This window comes from Lissotriton vulgaris, chromosome 11 (assembly GCF_964263255.1).
Source record: "Lissotriton vulgaris chromosome 11, aLisVul1.2, whole genome shotgun sequence".
Taxonomy (NCBI): Eukaryota; Metazoa; Chordata; class Amphibia; order Caudata; family Salamandridae; genus Lissotriton; species Lissotriton vulgaris.
The window spans coordinates 93759398-93777996 of record NC_141699.1 but is presented as its reverse complement, the minus strand read 5'-3'; the positions used below and the strand labels follow the sequence as shown (position 1 = coordinate 93777996).

Genomic DNA, 18599 nt, shown 5'->3' with positions numbered 1-18599 from the left:
TTGTTACAATGTCAAATATATGGGCTAACATGAATGATGAAAGAATCAATACAAGGAGAGCAACCAACCCTTTTGCAAAATTGAGTGAGGCCACAAGCTTCCCTTATCAAAAAGAAAAGCTGTTCTATGTATAAAAACACAACTTCATGTAGAGTACTAATAAAGTATAATCTCAACTTCTGGTTACACATTCAATCTTGGACTACCATCAGTCAGTCCTCTATTAGGACAAAGGGACTGATTCACAAAAGTATTTCTGAGTATATGCAGCAGTACTCTTAGATGCCTGTGTAAATCGGACCCAGAATGTTTACTTATCTATTTTCGTGAAGTTCCCTAGTGAATACTCAGGGCCTCATTACGATAAGACTCAGAAAGCCTCCGACCACAGGTCAGAATCTTTCTGAGACACACCATGGTTTTCACTTTTGACTGCCGCATTACAATGCAGGCATTCAAAAGTGAAACAGCCAGTCATTCCAGCTGGATTCTGACAGGCTCAGAGGCCAGACTGTTAGCCCAATGGATGGTGTTACGATGTCAGTTTCCGACAGGCTTTCTATGTCAGGCTTTCTGACATGGAAAGGTTGTTGGAAAGCTACTTTGGGGGGCTCTAACAGGGCCCCTTTTCTCTGGGGCCTCTGGTTGGGGGCCTAGGGGACATCCATGTGGCTCTCTGTTGATCCCTGCACCATGTGGCAGGAACCTTGAGGTGTCTGCCATGCAGTGCAGGGATGAACCGATTCTCCCATTTCTTTATGAGAGCTTGTGATACGGCCTGTTTACAGCTGCAGCACAAGCTCCCATAGAGAAATGGAAGTATGAGATAAGTGGTCATGTTGTAACGCTGCCGATGGGACCGCCAACCAGAGGTCGGTCGGTCCAGGTTCTGCAACAGTGACTTCCTCCCAACATCATAATAAGGCCCTCTGTTTCTTCTATCTACCTTGGCTGGTCCTAAGCACACAGTCTATACTTTTCTACTCCTAGCCACATGACATCCTGATTAAATGGCACCAGTGGGCTCTGATTTTCACCTCATACAGCACATAGCTTCACAGATATAAAACATAACTATGAGAAGCAGTTTAGATTGGGTGGGAAACAAAGCTCAATGGAGAACAAATGTTTTATATGGGTTGGACATGCTTTGGTTGGGAGGGGTTATGTATCCTGTATAGTTTCTGGTCATGTGCACTTGATAAGCCAGAGGGTGCTGTCCTGTGGGTAGCTTAACAGTCATCTACATTTCTCTTCCAGGAATGGTACCATTGGATGCCCCTTTGCAGTGCTGTGTTGGTCTTCATGTTCATGTTTGTCCATGGAATTGGACCAGGTGAGTTCAAATGCTATTCAAGAGGGTGCTTAAGCATATCGAAATGGTGGGGGAAATATTATTACCATATCTAAAAGGATCAGGAATATTAGTGGAAATTCCAATTTTCAAGTTCCAAATGGTTTCTACTGTATATAGTCATTGCATTTGGGCACCAAAAAGAAAATTCAGTGAACACCCAAAGAACTCTTTCCACGAGAACTCCATTGAAAATCGTTAAAAAATGTATGCAAATGGGTAAATAACAGATCAGCTAAGTACTATTTATTTATTTATTTAATTATTTATTTAGTGTATTTTGATATCGCGCACAGCTACCCCAAAGGGGTGTCCCGGCGCTCCTGTGTGACTACATACAGCCTAGAGAGGTTATTGAGGCGGAGGTCGATCAGCAGAACAGATAAGTTTTGAGGGCTCTCCTGAAAGGTTGTTCATCCTTGATCAACCGAATAGCATTAGGAAGTTTATTCCAGAGGGCCGCAGTCAACACCGGGAAAGTTTTCCCACCTGAGCGGGTTTTCCTAAATCTGGGGACTGTAAGAAGATTTTTAAATGAGGAGCGTAAGGTCCTGATGTTAGTATAGGGGATCAGGCAAGTGGACAGATAGGCAGAGCCTTTGCCTTGCATGGCCCTGTGAGCTAGTACCAGAGCTTTGAATTCTGCACGTTTGTGCAATGGTAGCCAGTGAAGATCACGACGATGGGGAGCAATATGCTCACGTAGGGGAAATCCTGCAACTAGATGCATCGCCGCATTCTGGACCGTCTGAAGGTGGTGACAGAGCCCTACAGACAGTCCAGTGTAAAGGCCATTGGCGTAGTCTAGGTACGAAGTAATTAACGCCTGTACAACGATCTTCCTGGTATTACTTGTAGAAAATGAATGAACTTTTTTATCATTCTGATCTTGGCTAGACATGCAGCGGAGACTGTGTGAACTTGCTGATGAAAAGTGAGGTTGGAGTCCCATTTAACTCCAAGATTCTTCACAGAGTCTTTTGGGAGGGGAGGGGCACTTAAATCAAGGGGCCACTAAGTGGTTAGGGTCAAGAGGAGAAGGCTGGTGGAAAAAGAGAACCTCCGTTTTCCCTGCATTCAGCCTTAGGAAGTTGTTGTCCATCCATTGGGCGATTGTGCGGAGGCAATTTTTTGAGGGGTCAAAGGTTGAGGGGTGGATAGTATCAAATGAGAACAGAAGCTGGATATCATCAGCATAGGAGGTGACCTTTATGCCAGTTTGTGCGATGATATCAAAAAGTGGGGAAAAGTAAACATTAAACAAAAGAGGGCTCAGCGAGGAGCCCTGAGGGACTCCCCACAGAAGCGGGCGGCTTTCTGAGGTAAATGGGGGGTAAACACTGCCTGGGACCTGTTAGATAGGAAAGAAGAGATCCATCCTAAGGCCGTGCCCCGAATGCCCTTTGAGTGGAGGCGTTCAAGGAGGAGGCGGGGGAAACGGTGTTGAATCCTGCCGACAAATCCAGCAGCACCAACAAAGCGCTTGATCCCTCATCCAGCCTCCATCTTACTGCGTCTGACATCTCGATTAGGGCCGACTCAGTACTATATCCTGGCCTAAAGCCATGCTGAGAGTCATGAAAAGCACCTGAGGCTTCAAGAAAGCCTGCTAGTTGTTGTTGAGGAAGTCTTTTGAGTACTTTAGCAGGGGCAGGTAGTAGAGAGATTGGCCTGTAGTTAGCGGGCTCACTCGGATCAGCACTAGCCTTCTTAATTATAGGGACCAATCGTGCTTGTTTCCAAGTGTCTGGAAAAAGTCCCGATTTGGTTTTTAGAAGTTCCGCAAGAGATTTTTCCAAAGTAATCTCTGCAAAACCAGAAAACAGGCACTCGGGGCAGAAAGGGGAGGCGGAAGAGGGACTTTTATTTACAGGAGTAGAACTAGGGAAAGAGTCATAGATGGTAGCTATTTTGTTCTCAAAAAAGGCAGAGAGATTATCACAAAGAATCTGTGATACCACTGGGGGACGTTTCAGTGCCAGGGGATCTGTAAAGGATCTAACTGTCTCAAATATTTCCCTAGATGAGCCTTGGGAGCGATTAATTCTTTCTTCTAGAAATACTCTTTTGTGTTCAATGATCTTCTTCCTGTAGTTTTTTAAAGCAGCTTTATAAAGGGTTTTACGATCCGGTGAGAAGGTGGTTCTCCAGCGTCTCTCAAGATGTTTACATTCCGATTTGAGAATTCGAAGATCGTTCGAATACCATGGGGCCGGGGGAGCAGAGCGATAGGTCTTTATGGGCCTAACTGGGGCAATGAGATCGATTACAGAAGTTATCCGATCATTAAAATTGGTAGGTTTTGTGTCGAGATCTAGATTCGTGTCTGAAAAGTCCACCGATGGAAGATTAGGAGCTAGGCTGTCAGGAGAAATCTTGCTCCAATTTCTACCCTGTTGTTTGGCCAGACAAATATGTCAGTTTATGCGGTGGCAGGGCAATTTGAAAGGAACAAGCAAGTGATCCAACCACACTATAGGGAGAGGAACAAGGGCATCTAAGCCTTCCAAGTTGGTACAGATTAAATCAAGAGTGTGGCCCGCTTTGTGAGTAGGACCACTAATGACTTGATTCAGTCCGCCAACTGCTAAAGTGGACAAAAAATTGAGGGAGGCGGTGTCCTCAGCATTATCAACATGGAGATTAAAATCCCCAAGAAGGGTGAACTTGGCATATCGCAGTGAGGCTTGAAGGACGTAGTCTAAAAAAGCTGGAAGATGGGCTGGTTTAGAATTGGGTGGTCGGTAAACCAGGAGGCCAGAGAGTGTAAAGTTGGGCGAAATTTTAATACAGAAAGGGAGCGTTTCGATGCGTTCCATTTGGTTATAGGAGAAGGACAAAATAGTCCAGTCGGTTCTGTATATGATAGCCACTCCACCCCCAGGATGTGGGCTTTGTCTATTGGCGCATATTATGCTGTAGCCCGAAGGGATTGCTAGATTTAACGCAGGGTTTGTGTTATCTCCTAACCATGTCTCGGTGAGAAACAATAAGTCCCATTTATCCTCTTCCAAAGTATGGAGTACGTCAAGCGAGTGTTTTACTAAAGATCAACAGTTTAGTAGGCCAGCTTTTAATCGTACCTGTGAGGTAGTTGACTGAAAAAAGAGGCAGTTATGCTTAGCATCAACGGATAGATCAGGGGAGCATTTCATAAAAGGAGAGCGGGGAGTGACAACTATACTAGTGGATAGTGGTATAGTACAATGCAAAGGACGCAATGATTTAAGCCTGGCGCTGTCATAGGTGATAAAAGGGGGAGTGCCCTGTAGACCAGTATATAGTGGCCAATCGGGTGCCTTTGAAGGCTACCCAACTCCAAGCCATAGTAGTTTAACATTGATGACCTTTCATACTTGTATGATAAACTAAACTTTACTCTACTAAACCTAACTGGTTAACTATAATCTTCAAACAAAATTGCAGCTGAACTTTACTTTCATGACTTGTTTGAAAGCACTTTTACTGCACTGTTACGGCATTCAGAACCGACATACTACATAAACAGTGATTGATGACTTTATCTAATGTGAACTCAGAGTAGAAGATTATAAGCATAGGGTAAAACCCAACATGCTTTAGAATAGACTGTGGTATCTAAAATGTCAATTAAATTATATTAAGATTACATTAATGGAAAACCCATATTCAGATTGGTAGTGTGATTGGAGGTGGTGGACCTCCGGGCCCGTACCGGCCTCTGGTTTTGTGTAAGCTATTTAAGGTACTAAAGAAAAAATACTTTATTCATAATATAAGAAACAGAAGGAGCAAACATGTATGAGATGGGGTCTTACTGTGGTAACTAATAGAAGAATATCTGACCTCCTTAACAGGAGCTCAAGAAATGGAAGATGTCTAAACAGTTAATACAAATGGAATCACAGTCTCCCTATGTTCACTATCCGTAACCCCAGGTCACATTATAACGAGACAGTCAGAAACTGGTTTTTTTTCAAAGATAGGGGAAAATCATTGTGTGAGGAGCTTCGACTGCACATATTGGGCCAGACTACAACTTTATTTTAAACCAGTGGGGCAAACATATATTCACGGGACATGCATTCTACAAAGACACTCTATTACCATTATAGATAAGAGAGTTTCACCAACTCAAACAGCGACGTTGACTCAAAAGCCAAGGTCTGCATATTTCTAATGGGCAAGACACAAGATGATTCCTTCTGACAATTTACATTCAACTCAATTCCAGACAGACGGACCTTTGTCTATGCTATCCTTAACCTGGCTCCCTCTGTCATTAATGGTTTCAATATTAACCCCTTCACTGCTGGCCCGTTTCCACCCCTGTGCTGTAAACAAATGAACAGGGGCGGGCCATGACGAACCCCAGCCGTCATCAGCACACGAGCACCGTAGTGCATGACGGCTGGGGTTCGTCATCAGCATGCAAGGGGTTAAAAAGCATCCCCCTCTCTCTCTGATTGTTGATAATAGTTATGTACATCAACTAGGCTGTCCTGTTTTTAGTATTTATTTTTGTGGTTTCTGTGGTCTTTTCTCACTGTTTTCCAAACTTTTGAAATTAATATTTATCTGTGATTATTCACTAGTCTTACCCCCAAAGTAAATACAAGCAGTGATTTTCTAGTGTTTTCAAAACACTTGTTATAAAGCACATATTTAATTTAATGGAGAAGTAATGGTGGATAGGGCTCGATTCACAAAGGTAAACTTAGATATTAAGTCTAGGTTTACAGCTGAAGTCTAAGTTTAGACCTAAAGTCTAACTTTAGACCTGAAGTCTGAGTTTAGACCTAAAGTCTAAGTTTAGTCTGAAGTCTAAGTTTAGACCTAAAGCCTAACTTTAGACCTGAAGTCTGACTTTAGATCTAAAGTCTATCTTAAGACCTGAAGTCTAACTTTAGATCTGAAGTCTAAACTTAGATTTCAGGTCTAAACTTTGACTTCAGATCTAAACTAAGGGCCTGATTAAAAAAGGGCCTATGCACTTGTGGCAGAGGCATGACTGTGGGGCCTTCACCATGAGTGCAGTGGCCCTTTGTGAATCACGCCCTTATACTTCAGGTCTAAAGTTAGACTCCAGGTATAAACTTCGACTTTAGGTCTAAACTAGGACTTCAAGTCTGAGCTTAACTTTGTGAATTGGGCCCTTTGTGTCTTCCCATTCACAGCATGTTGAATGTACTTTTGTTAGACTGTTTTAAACATGGAAGGTATGTGTATTGCTCTATCACTCACACTCACATCTCATTACCTCCCTCACTCACTCTGTCAGGATTGTGTCCGGTTTACAGGATTATTATAGGATTAAAACTTTAATAAACACATGCTTTGACTCATTTGAGGGTCATTCAACTACTCCTTACTGAATATTATGTCATTGTAGGGGTGGTCAACCCTGCCAACAGCAGAGTACCTTGTGAAACTCTTAATATTTTGAATTACTCCAGATTAATGAGTAGTCCTGAATTCGAAAGCACCTGAAACGTGATAATTTTTAAGGGTGGGAGTAGTTGGCCGAGTACTACTACACAAAATTCCATGAAGTTGAACAAAAACTCTGTGAAATCCGCAACTTTGCTCCGTCTGACTCCCAATTAATAAAACAGATACCTCATATACGTTTGGTAAAATAACAAGTATCTCTGTCTTTAAATGCTAAAATGTATATAGTCATTTCACAAAAGTAAAAAATTAAAATTTAGCAAGCAGTGAGAGAGGTGATGATTTTGGATCTTCCCTAACCTAGGGAGAGAACCAAGCAGATGCCATGAAAACAAAGAGCACACCTTGCTGAACGATTTGATGGTGGTCCCATCCTCTTAGGATCACCACAAGCACAGATTTGAGCAAAAATACAATCGCAACTAAAGGCCCTGCAAAGCATTATGGGTCGAGATTGGCAGTGGGCAGTGATGTTATAGTATCCAATATCAAAATAATTCTACAAAGAGCTGCAGTTCAATTAGTCGTTTCTAGGTGACCCTCACGAGTCAAATGCAAAAGCATTAAAACCCTTACATGAAGCTGCATATCCACTAGTCCTTACTAGGTGTCCCTCATGAGTCAAATGCAAAAGCATTTGAATTGAGGGACACCTAGCAATGACTAGTTGAACTGCAGCTCTTTGTAGAATATATAATATTAAGTATTAGCTCTCAACTCAGCGTGAGAGCTGCTGCCCCTTGCGGAATGGTTTGATAATGGATACTATAATATTCACTGCCCACTGCTAATCTTGTCCCAAAATGCTTTGCGGGGACTTTGGTTGGGATTGTATTTTTGCCCATAACTGTGCTTGAGGGGTCCTACGACGATGGGACCACCACTATTATGTTCAGCATGATCTGCTCTTTGTGGCATCTGATTGGTCCTCCGCTTGGTCCTCCTCCTAGGTTAGGGGGGACCCCAAAATCATCACCTCTCTCATTGTCTGATATTTTTCATCTCAAAGTTCATTATTGTGAATTGGTTACATAATTTTTAGCATGCAAAGTTGTTTTATCAAAGCATTTGTGGGTGCAGTCTAGTAGCTGACTCAGCTATGCGGAGGAACGGAGTTTGTGCCTGAATTCCGTGTTTTTAAAGGAATGTGTAGTTAACAAATCTCTGTAAACTCTGGTAGTGGAGCTTATTTTATTGCCCAGGGTTAATGATTTTAACATGTTTGTTATTGCTTTCTTGCACCCTTTGATTGACTACATTAAGGTTGAGCTGCTGTTGTGTTGACATTCATAGCTGCCAAGTGTCTCCATGGGAAATGTCTCAATTTGAGTCAGTCATGACTTTTTAACAGATAATACATTGTTTTCTGTTTTCGAAAAAGGAAACAGAAACAAAATATAACAGTCATCAGGATTCAAGACATCTTAAAGTGGCTACTGGGAGTTCAGTGCAACCAAGACAATCAGTCGTAGAGATAAGATAATTAACTTTATGATAACATAATGAACTTAATGTACTGCTCTTTTTATTTTCCATCCCATTGATGAGGCCTTAGTGCAGGGACCCACACATTATTCCTCTAAATTCCTGCCATCTGGACCACATTTTCTTCCCATTCTTTGGGGCAGCCTGTTCTGTGATAGAGAGTGTTTTCAGCCAACATGCATCAGCACATGTCTTTTTTTCAATCATCCACCTTACGGGTCCGACCCACTCCCCATTTTCTGGCTGTGTTTCGTTTTGCCACTTCCAATCCTATGAACAACCACAATTTGCAATACCTAGTTGGGGATCAGCTCTCTAAATATTTAACACACAGTATTTAGCAGTAGAAGGTATTATGCAACCTGTTGTGTCTCTCAAGATCTCCTTGAGTGCCATCTACTATGGCTGTAGCGCTAGGCAGTTCCACACCACGTGGAAAAAGGTGCCCACCTCCCCGCTCCTCCTTGCACATATCCCTGTGGGGCACTTGCCCCTGGCATGGGGGGCCATACGGAAGTAGTGGTGTAGCTGCACCAGTCTGAACACAGTCTTAATGGAAATCTCCTTAAATGCTCCCTTGGCCTCTTCCCAGTCTCCAACTTCATAGTCCTCCACCTCAGCTTCCCATTTTGCCCTAACCTGCTGCAGGATATCAGGTTGATGACCAGATTTTTATGTATGAATTTAATCGCCCCTTTGCGCAGTGGCTCCGATAATATGCGGTATTCCAACCTGCATTGTATTCTGGGACTTGAAATTCTGCTGTTAACGTTGTAACTGGGCTCAAACACTCCAGCAGTAAAATGCAGTTGGGTACAGAGCTGGTATTAGCTGGAGGCATACCACATAATAATGGAACACCTTGCAGCTGTGAATTTTGTTGGCATGTTAAAAGTTCTGTGTCTTGTTTTCATTACCATCCCACGTGCATGGCAGCAGCACTTTTTTCTCAAATATCTGCCACTACATCTTACACAGAATGTTCAAAGTCCACAGTATTTGGCTGTTGACATGCTATCAATATTAACTTGTTATAAAGTGGAGCTGATGTATCAAAGAGATTTATCCATTCTATGGTCCAGGGTAAATGAGATAGTATATATTTGTCAAGAGTATTATGAGTAAGTCATTTCACCAATCAGTGAAAGAATAAAGCATTAAAAAAGATCAAATGTGATTTTCAAATTCCTAGATTCTCTAGGTGTATACAATAATAAGATCAAACTTCAGCATGCTTCTAATCCCTGTACTTTTAATCCAAACACACAAAACTGGAAGAAACCAAAGGAAGAGAAACAATAATTTAGTGGCATTCATCAACAACAAAACTCAAGCAGAATAATACTAGACTAGTCTTTCTTGCAGCTCCTTTATATGACAAAATTACATTGTGCTTACCCCCACAGGAAGAAATCAAAAAGACACCTCTCGCACCTTCCTTTTTCTGAATGGCATTTTGTTTTGTGGTTGTGAAAGTGTTTAGCAGTGTTTATATGTTTACACTGATGATGGTTTTTTCTCTTTTGTTGGAGTTTTAGCATTTATTATATGTTTAAACCTAAAACAGGATAGCTTAGCAATTATCCATCCCAAAATAGTCAAACAAAAATACCCAATTCAAAGATCCTTTAATACCTTTGTCAATTTCTTCTAACAGCAAAAGGGAAGAACAGACTTCATGTAAAAACAAAAGGCTCTGCTTATGTGCATATTCATTTAATGTAACTGCTTAAAAGCAGCAACAAATAGGGTGATTCTTGGAATTCTTGAATGCTCAAATATTGTTCATCCTATGACAATTGCTCATGCTGCATTCAAGTCCATCATTTTGCATCCGCCATGCCATACTAGACAGAGGCTCACCTTATGCAAATCGGTACTGACCCTACTCCTCATACAAGCAGTTCATCCCGAACTCCCAGATAGGATCCCTTCAGAAGAAAAGACAACCATCCCCAGACTGGCAGCCCCTCTGGAACTCCCTGACAAGACCCCTTGGGAAGGGAACACAAGCAACCCCAAACTGGTTTCTTACTATTTAGGCCTCATTCGTGGGATGCACCTCGAATGTTGTAGCACAGGGAGCATGGACCAACATCTGGGAACACCAAACACACTTTCAACTGTAACTGCACGCTGATGGATGGAATGAATAAAATAATCTCAGTCATTCACAATAGCCCGGGCCTCATTCTAGCCCATAATTTTCACTCGCCATGCCACTTTTGATAGAGGCGCACCCTATGCAATCAGAACTGAACCTGCTCCTCATGGGAGCAGTCCATCACAGGCTGCCAGGTGAGCCCTCTACCAGGGCAACACCTGATTGGTTTCTTCCTATTTTGGCTTATAGCAACAAAACTGAATCTGAACAAAAAATATATGGATCGCCCCGAACTACAGCATCTTCAGTGCTGTTTCTAAGAAGATGTCTTTTTTATATGTTTTGTTTTCTTAAAACCACCTTATTGCTTTTGCTTCAAGGAGGTAATAATATAATTATTTGAGTTTGGCTTTCAGTAAGTAAAACAGAGTAAGTGTGGTTAAGATTGAGCTGAGTGCCCTTCTGTCCCCAGTATATACTGGGTTCAAAATGTGTGTTTACGCAATGCTCAAAGATGAGTTACAATTTTGCTGGAAAGAAATGAAGGAGCAGTCATTTGGATGTTGTTATTGTGATTTTTCTTGATCAGAGAGAATTATTGAAAGGCAAAGTGTAGTCACAAGCAAAGCTTTTAAGATGGTGCCCATGAAGTAATTTGATGTCTCCATCGTACCGGTGGCTCAAGTGCAGCACACATTCTCTTTTTTAGGTGCTTGATGCAGGAATTTTGAGGAAGGCTCACATTTGAGTTAGCCTTACCACATTGGTTTTCTAGTTAACTTCACAATCTATTCTTGCCTGTGTTCCACCAGGAAGTGAAGGAGAAGGTACCCTGTTTCCCCTTTGTCGTAGAATCCAGTGTCAGACAGTTGTGGAAAGTTTAAAGGAGGGAAAGAACAAGTCTCCATTTGGAAGGTGTAGACTCTCAGCAAGATGGTGTGTCTTCTGAAGTTACACCAACATGGCGGTGATCATCAATTACACCTTAGAAGCTTAAGCAAAGCACAAGAGTGTCATTGTCTGGATTTTGCTATCCTACCACTAGATGTCACACACGAGGGCCCTTTACGAACCTGTCTTTACATCAGTATAGGTCAATAAACAGATCAATACATTCCACATAATAGTTTTGCTTCACCTTTTAGTCCAGGTTTCCATTCCACGTTACTGATGTATTATGAATCTTGTAGTTTCCTCTGTCTGCAGAACCTTCCTAAATCACGTCCATACTCCGTTCGGGTATTCCTATTCTCTTTCTTGTATCTTCTGGTTTCCTTGATCTTCCCTTATCCAGGACCCAGGTCAGCTTTCGCTTAATTTTTTCCCCCAATTTCCGGCACCTGGTTAAATCCTTGTACCTGACTTCCTCCGTGCACATGTGCTCCACCCTTTGAGCCTCCTGCTATTTCAGCCCTGTGACCACAGAGTGCAGTGGCTTGCAGCTGACTTCTGTTTAGTCTCCTTGTGCTAGGTTGTCTTCCTGCTGCTGTAATGACAGGTTATTTTTGGGCTATTTGTAGTATCTGTTTCTGTCCCTTGTTGTCCTGCATCTCTGTTCCTATTTTAACCAAAGTTCAATATCTACTTCCTGCATTCTTTCTAATCTGCCCTGTTATACAGAGACTCCTTGCTTTGTGTTCCATGTTTCTGTTTGTCTGCATATTTCTGTCTTGCCTAGTTTGAATGTAGAACTTTTCTAGCCTTGTTTTCAGTATTTAAGCCCTGTGTAGTCCTGCTTTTCCCTGAGCCCAGATTCTGTTTTGGTGTTCCATGTTCTGTTCCCTGTTGTTCTATCTTGTGGTTATATTATAATTATGATTGTCTTAGTGTAGTAATCTGTTCAGCTGTTATCTTTATGCCTAGCTGTGATGTCATCTGTTGGGCTTTGAAATGTAGTGTTTGAATTCTAGGAGCTGCTGTGACAGTTCCCTGGTTGCTGTGGAGATGAACGGTCACTAAACATTGTGTTTCCCACAAAATTGGCGATGAGGTGGTCTGACCATTGGACGTCTCCATCCACGTGTGCAGCAGTCTTGTTTGGTTCCGGTGCACACCTGCTCTGGAGTCAGCTGTGGTGTGACAGCTGGCATATCTAGTTTCTTTTGATGGTGGGGCAAAAATCGGGTCAGCTGAGTAGTGACAGCTGACGGTTTCCCTGTTTCGGGCTAACAAACAGGGATATTCTCCTTTCTTGAGACATCAGTGGGACGTCAGTCCTGGTGTCCCTTTTTCCCGCAAACATCCTGGAAAATCGTGCCTGACCTGCTTTTCCAGTGTGCGAACATCATATGCATCCCTTGAGGTCGTTGGACTTTGTGTGGTGGGAGCGGAGTGTTGTGCTGCTCAGGTGCTCCTGTCTGTGGGTGTCCGGAGTATTCTCTCTGTTTCATGACCTTCTCATTTGCAAGCCTGCTCCAAGTGATGACGTGTCAGAATGCTTGACATCTGAAGTGTCTGAAAAGGGCGGGCCCTCGGCCCCCCCACCCGCATGGCGGTGCGGCGATCCCCTCTCCCCTTGCCTCCCGGTGGTGGGGGTGTGACATCCTGGCATCCAATGATGACACAGGGGGTGTGCGCCGCACCACCGGCTGGCTGGTGCCCGACCCCTGACCCGGAAGGCTTTGTGTAGTCTTCCGGGTCGGAGGGGCGGGGAAGGGGGCATGCCGCCCCCTCCCAGCGATCCCGGGAATAAAGGTGGGGGGAGCGCTCAGGTGGCCCCTTGCCACCTGGACGCTCCCCCACACTGGTCATGCCCCGCGCTCGGGCTTCCTAATTTTCTTTTCTTATATTTCAGGTTGTTGTCGGCGGTCAAGCGGCTGAAGGAGGCGCCCAGTCATAGAATGACAGAGGCCGAAAGAGAACACGTCGAAAGCGGCAGCGCATTGACTCAAAAAGTCGTAATATTTTCCCTTTCACTGCAGGTCAGCGCCGAAGTGAGGACTGCTATTTGGGGTGTGTGGGAGCGCGACATTGGAAGCAGACAATCTGAGCGTGGACTGTACATTACGGAGCATTCACCAGGCAACTCGGGTACAGTGGACGCTAAGTCGGTGGTGTCTGAGTACGGGACCGTGGAATACGCAGGACGTCGGTGGTAAGAGGAGAGCAGGGGGCTCGCATTTCATTGCTTCTAGTGGCCGCCGGTTGGGTCTACGTTAGAGTTTGGCCACCCCTGACAATCGGACAAGCCGGTGTGTTGCGGTCGCAGTTGCATGGTGCTCACAGCCCCCTGCTTATCCTCCGTCTGTTGAAGGTACAAGTGTGCACGGGTCACGAATCCGGGCAGTAAGAGTGTCGTACAGTGGGCAGCAGAATGCCAGGAGCTAAGGGGGCTAAGGGGACAAAAATGGAGATGATGATGCAAGCCATGATGCGTAGGATGAATGCCATTGATAAAAGGTTGGGTAAGGTTGACGATCTGGAGGCTCGCATGAATGAGAGGATTGATGGTATTGCGGGCCAACAGGGTAGGCCCCAACGGCAAATTATGGCGCCTTTGCCAAGGGGGGATTTCGACACCTCACCTAAGAGGAGCAAGGCCAAGAGATCTAGGTGCAGCGCACTCGCTCTTGCACCTCCGGCTGTACCCCCTACACCCGAGCCGGTAGTACCGGCTCCCACGGCACCGGCTCCTGCCTTGCCACCGGCAGTCCCTCCTATGGGGCCGGCCCCATCTGCAACCGTTGGGCCGCTTCCGTCGGCCCCCGTGCCAGCACCTAATGGGCCCCCCCGCCACCGGCCGCCCCTTTCCCTAGCCCATCAGCGCCGCCGGGCGTGCCCCCAGGGGGGCCGGTGGTGCCGGCAGTAGTGCCAGATTCAGAAGCTCCAGTCCCACCCGAACTAACAGCTCAGATAGCGGCTATATTGCCTTGGTTGCAAAAGGGGGGTATGTTGCCCTCAACGTCGGATCATACCGCTGAGGCGGCTAAGATGGTGGAAAAAATTAGGGCAGCAACGGCTGCGGGTGGTGCTGCGGGCCCCTCTTCTTCTTCAATTGGAGGTGCGAATACCGCCCAACCGCACGGAATCGAAGGTGGACCTGCTCAAGTGACCGGAAATGGTAAGGAGGTGGCTCTGCCTCTCTTGGGGGACGGTTCAATCCCTTCCAGGAGTGAGGATCTAGCGCAACATGATTTGGGCGGGAAAGTATATTTATATTTTTTCTCTGTTGCGGGACAATAGGGAAATGGAAAATGCCAAAGTACTTAAAGAATGGATGCACCCTAGCGAATGGAGAGTACAGTGTGCTAAATTCAGGGTGGACGAAACATTGCTTAATTGGATCAGGGCCTTCTCGATCCTTACCGCTATCACGGTCGAACGCCCTCCTAATGTACAGGCAGCAATGGCTTGCTACCAGAGCAGGATTGTAGGGTGGAGAAAGCAGTACCCTGGGGAGGCGTGGAAGGAGTATGATGTGAATTTCAGGAAATCTAAGGAATTTGACTTATCATTGACATGGGACAAGGTTGACTCTCTGTCTTGGCATAAGCAGTTCTCAGGGAACACGGCCCGGCCCAGTCCACCAGTGCAGTCAAGGTGTTCTCTGCAAAACCTCAGCAGCCCTTTCGGTCAGCGCAGGGGAATGACTTCCTGGGCAAGAATAGGAGGTGTGGGGGGGAAAAGAGGGGTGTGTGCTGGGACTTTAATAAGCGCTCCTGTGCGAGGCCGGCTGGCACATGTAAATTTAGACAGGCCTGCGCAATTTGCGGTCACACCTCCCATCCCGAGCCAAAGTGCAGGTCCAGAAATGGTAACCAAGGTCAGAGAGGGGGGAAGAAACCAGAATAGGGTAGAAGGCACGGTTATTCCCACTCCCATAGACGTCTTGGCAATGATCCCATGGGTGAACAGATACCCAGACAACACAGCGGCTGCCCTACTGCAGGAAGGTTTCTCCCAAGGTTTACGGATCCCGGCAGGGGGATACACAGGCAGCGCACATTAAAGGAATCAGTTATCGGTACAGCATAATCCTGCAGTAGTAGCTGCTAAGATTGGAATGGAGCTTGGGCAGGATAGCTGGGCCATTCCAGGAGGTACCTCTCCCCGACTTTGTGTGTTCACCACTGGGTGTAGTACCCAAGAAGGAGAAGGGCGAGTTTAGACTGATTCACAACCTATTGGCACCAATAGGGGCATCTTTGAATGATGCAATAGATGATGGTGTTTGTAGTGTGAAGTATGCTTCATTTGGCCAGGCAGTGCAATTATTGCGGGGATTAGGGCCGGGCGCATTAATGGCAAAATCGGACATTGAATCTGCTTTCCGTCTCCTACCTGTCCATCCTTTGGACCACCACCGGTTTCGCTTTTGAAGGCAAATTTTACATGGATAAGTGCATGCCTTTGGGTTGTTCCATATCATGTGCATACTTTGAGACTTTAAGCTCTTTTCTAGAATGGGTCATGAGGCAGTCGACGGGCCACAAACAGGTCATGCATTATTTAGACAATTTCCTTTTTCTAGGAGCGGCGGGTACTCGGGAGTTTGCTTGGGCATTGCAGGAATTTTGCGTGCTCATGCGGGCTTTCGGGGTCCCGCTGGCGCCTGGGAAGACGGTTGGCCCGTCCACCTGTTTGGAATTCCTTGGCATTGAAATAGATTCGGTGGAGGGGTGCTTCAGGTTGCCCAGGGACAAAGTGTTGAGGTTTAGGGCAGCGCTGCGTCAGTGCCTACTCAAAGACAAGGTTACCTTACAACAGCTGCAGGAGATGGTGGGGCAGCTGAACTTTGCATTGCGGGTCATCCCAATGGCACACCCCTTCTCACGATCTATTGCCCAAGCCATGAAGGGATTGCGGGAGAAACATCACCGCACTAGGTTGTCATCTGAGGTTTGCCAGGATATGCGGATATGGATGGCATTCCTGGAGGACTTTAATGGCAGGATAGTGTGGCCCAGCCCCCCCACTGCATCAGCAGAGTTGGGTTTATGGGCAGACGCTGCTGGTAGCGTGGGCTTTGGCGCCATCCTGGGGACCAACTGGGTCGCCCAGAGGTGGCCTGAGGAGTGGAGGTCGTGGCGTTTGACCACCAACATCAGCTTTCTGGAACTGTTCCCGATATGGGTAGCATTGATGGTCTGGCCATAACACCTATGCAATCAATCGGTGGTGTTCTGGTCGGATAACATGAGCGTGGTGGAATGCATGAACCAGCAAGCGGCACGGTGTCCATTCATACTGTGCTTGGTAAAGGAGATTGTGCTGCAATGCTTGAAATGGAATGTAGTTTTCAGAGCCAAACATGTGCCAGGCGTCCTCAATATTGCGGCTGACTCCCTTTCTCGCTTTAAAATGCAGGTATTCTGGGAACAGCTTCCTGTAGCAGACCCCTCGCCAGCACATTTCCCGGCTGCTCTCTGGCATATTGGTGCCCCAGACTACCGCACCTCGTGGCAGCTAGCTTAGCCCCCAGGACCAAGGCAGCATACGAAGGGGCGTTCTTGTCTTACCGTACCTTCTTGGGGCACGGGTGGGAGGTTAGCTGGGAGCAAGAGGACAGTTTTGTAGCTTATCTGGAATTGATGCACAAGGAAGGGCGCTCAGTGGCAGCTGCAAATAGGCATAGGGCGGCTGTCTCCTTCTTCGCACAGGCCAAGGGCATGAGGGATGCTACGAACACTTTTGTGGTGCGCAAGGCTTTGAGGGGCTGGCCCCGCATACAGGGACACTCGACGGATACGAGAAAGCCGATAGGTCTAGTAAGGCTCACAACCTTATTATCGGCACTTCATGGCGTCTGTAGCTCAACATGGGAGGTGCTGCTGTTCAAAGCTGCGTTCGCACTAGCGTTCTATAGAGCTCTAAGGATAGGCGAGTTGGTAGCGACGTCAAAAGTTGATAAACAGGGCGGCCTCCAAGTGGCCTGCGTGATGATCAGAGAGGATACAATGTGGGTGACAATTCAAAGATCAAAAGCTGACCAGGAGGGACGGGGGGATACCATAGTGCTCCATCGGGCTTGGACCAATCCTTGCTGCCTGGTCTCGCATGTAGAGGTCTTTAGAAGGCAGCCGGAGGGTGCGGCAGGGGGGCATTATTGTGTCATGCCGACGGTACACCACTGACCAGGTATCAGTTTAGAAGAGTCTTGGAGTTGACGGTCGCAAAAGCAGGCTTGGATCCTACAGAATTTGGTACCCACTCTTTCAGAATTGGGGCAGCAACTGAGGTAGTTGAAAGGGGACTCTCAGTAGAGAAGGTTAAGAGAATTGTAAGATGGTCGTCTGAATGTTACAAACGATATGTACGGATTGACATGTTATAACATGGCAAGGTGACTCACGCCTGGTATTTTCTGGTCTTTGCAGTTTCTCAAACCTGTCACGCGGGGGAGGGACTTGCCGAGGGGCGTCAAGGAACGACGGCAGCTCAACACAAGAAACAAGAAGATTAACGGACATTGGTGACTTGGATTGTGGGCCACTCTTATGTGCGGTGCACTAAACATATTTTTCTTTCAAGTGAAAGGAGGATAAGGACGGAGAAAAAGGGGTTTTGTGTTTCCTTCTGTGGGAGGGGGAGCTTATGCATCAGCCAGTTCAGAGATTACTTTCAGGAACTCTAATCTCAGCCACCCGCCCCCGTCAGTGGTGATACTTCACCTGGGGGAGAACGATTTGGCCAAACTAGGGAGGCGCCTCCTTATGGAGGAAATCATCTCCACTGCGGGGTGGGTGGCCAGGACATGCCCGGGTTGCACAGTAGTTTAGTCGCAACTTATACCTCGGTGGCAGTGGCGAGGGGGGGACTCGGTCAAGGCGTTGAATCACTCGGTAAAGAGGATCAACACACAATTGGACAAATTATTTTGAGCTCCCCAGTTGCAGACGATACCTCATGGGTGTATTTAGGGGGAACATTTCTACCTGCGGGACGGGGTACACTTGACTGAGGCAGGGACCGTCCTGTGGTCTAATAACATATTGGCATGGCTAGAGGGATTTGCGAGGTGAGTATGACCTTTCTTAGGAGTAGGAAGCGGGGAGGCCAGATCGTCGGGTACCAATGCTGGCCTGTGGCGATAAGGTCATAACCGATGAGCAGCTATTTTAAGGTCTGAGGGGGCGGCATCATCCTTTGGAGGTGTTTGTGCATATTGTATACCTGTCTTATTGTGTGGATTGACGTGTATTAATCACTTATTTCCCGTTTAGGAAGTGGTAGTAAAGCATAAATGTTGGTTACAATGTTGTTTGGTGCATATTGTTTACCTGTTTA

The 18599-nt window shown here is 46.0% G+C and overlaps 1 protein-coding gene across 1 annotated transcript in view; it reads left to right on the top strand.

Moving 5' to 3' along the window:
* The window catches only part of LOC147679024 (solute carrier family 2, facilitated glucose transporter member 9-like), an 803060-nt gene that overhangs the window by 616283 nt on the left and 168178 nt on the right, over positions 1–18599 (top strand). The window contains exon 12 of the mRNA XM_086942759.1: positions 1261–1336. Coding sequence (XP_086798885.1) covers positions 1261–1336 — 76 coding nt within the window. The remainder of the gene's footprint in view (positions 1–1260; positions 1337–18599) is intronic.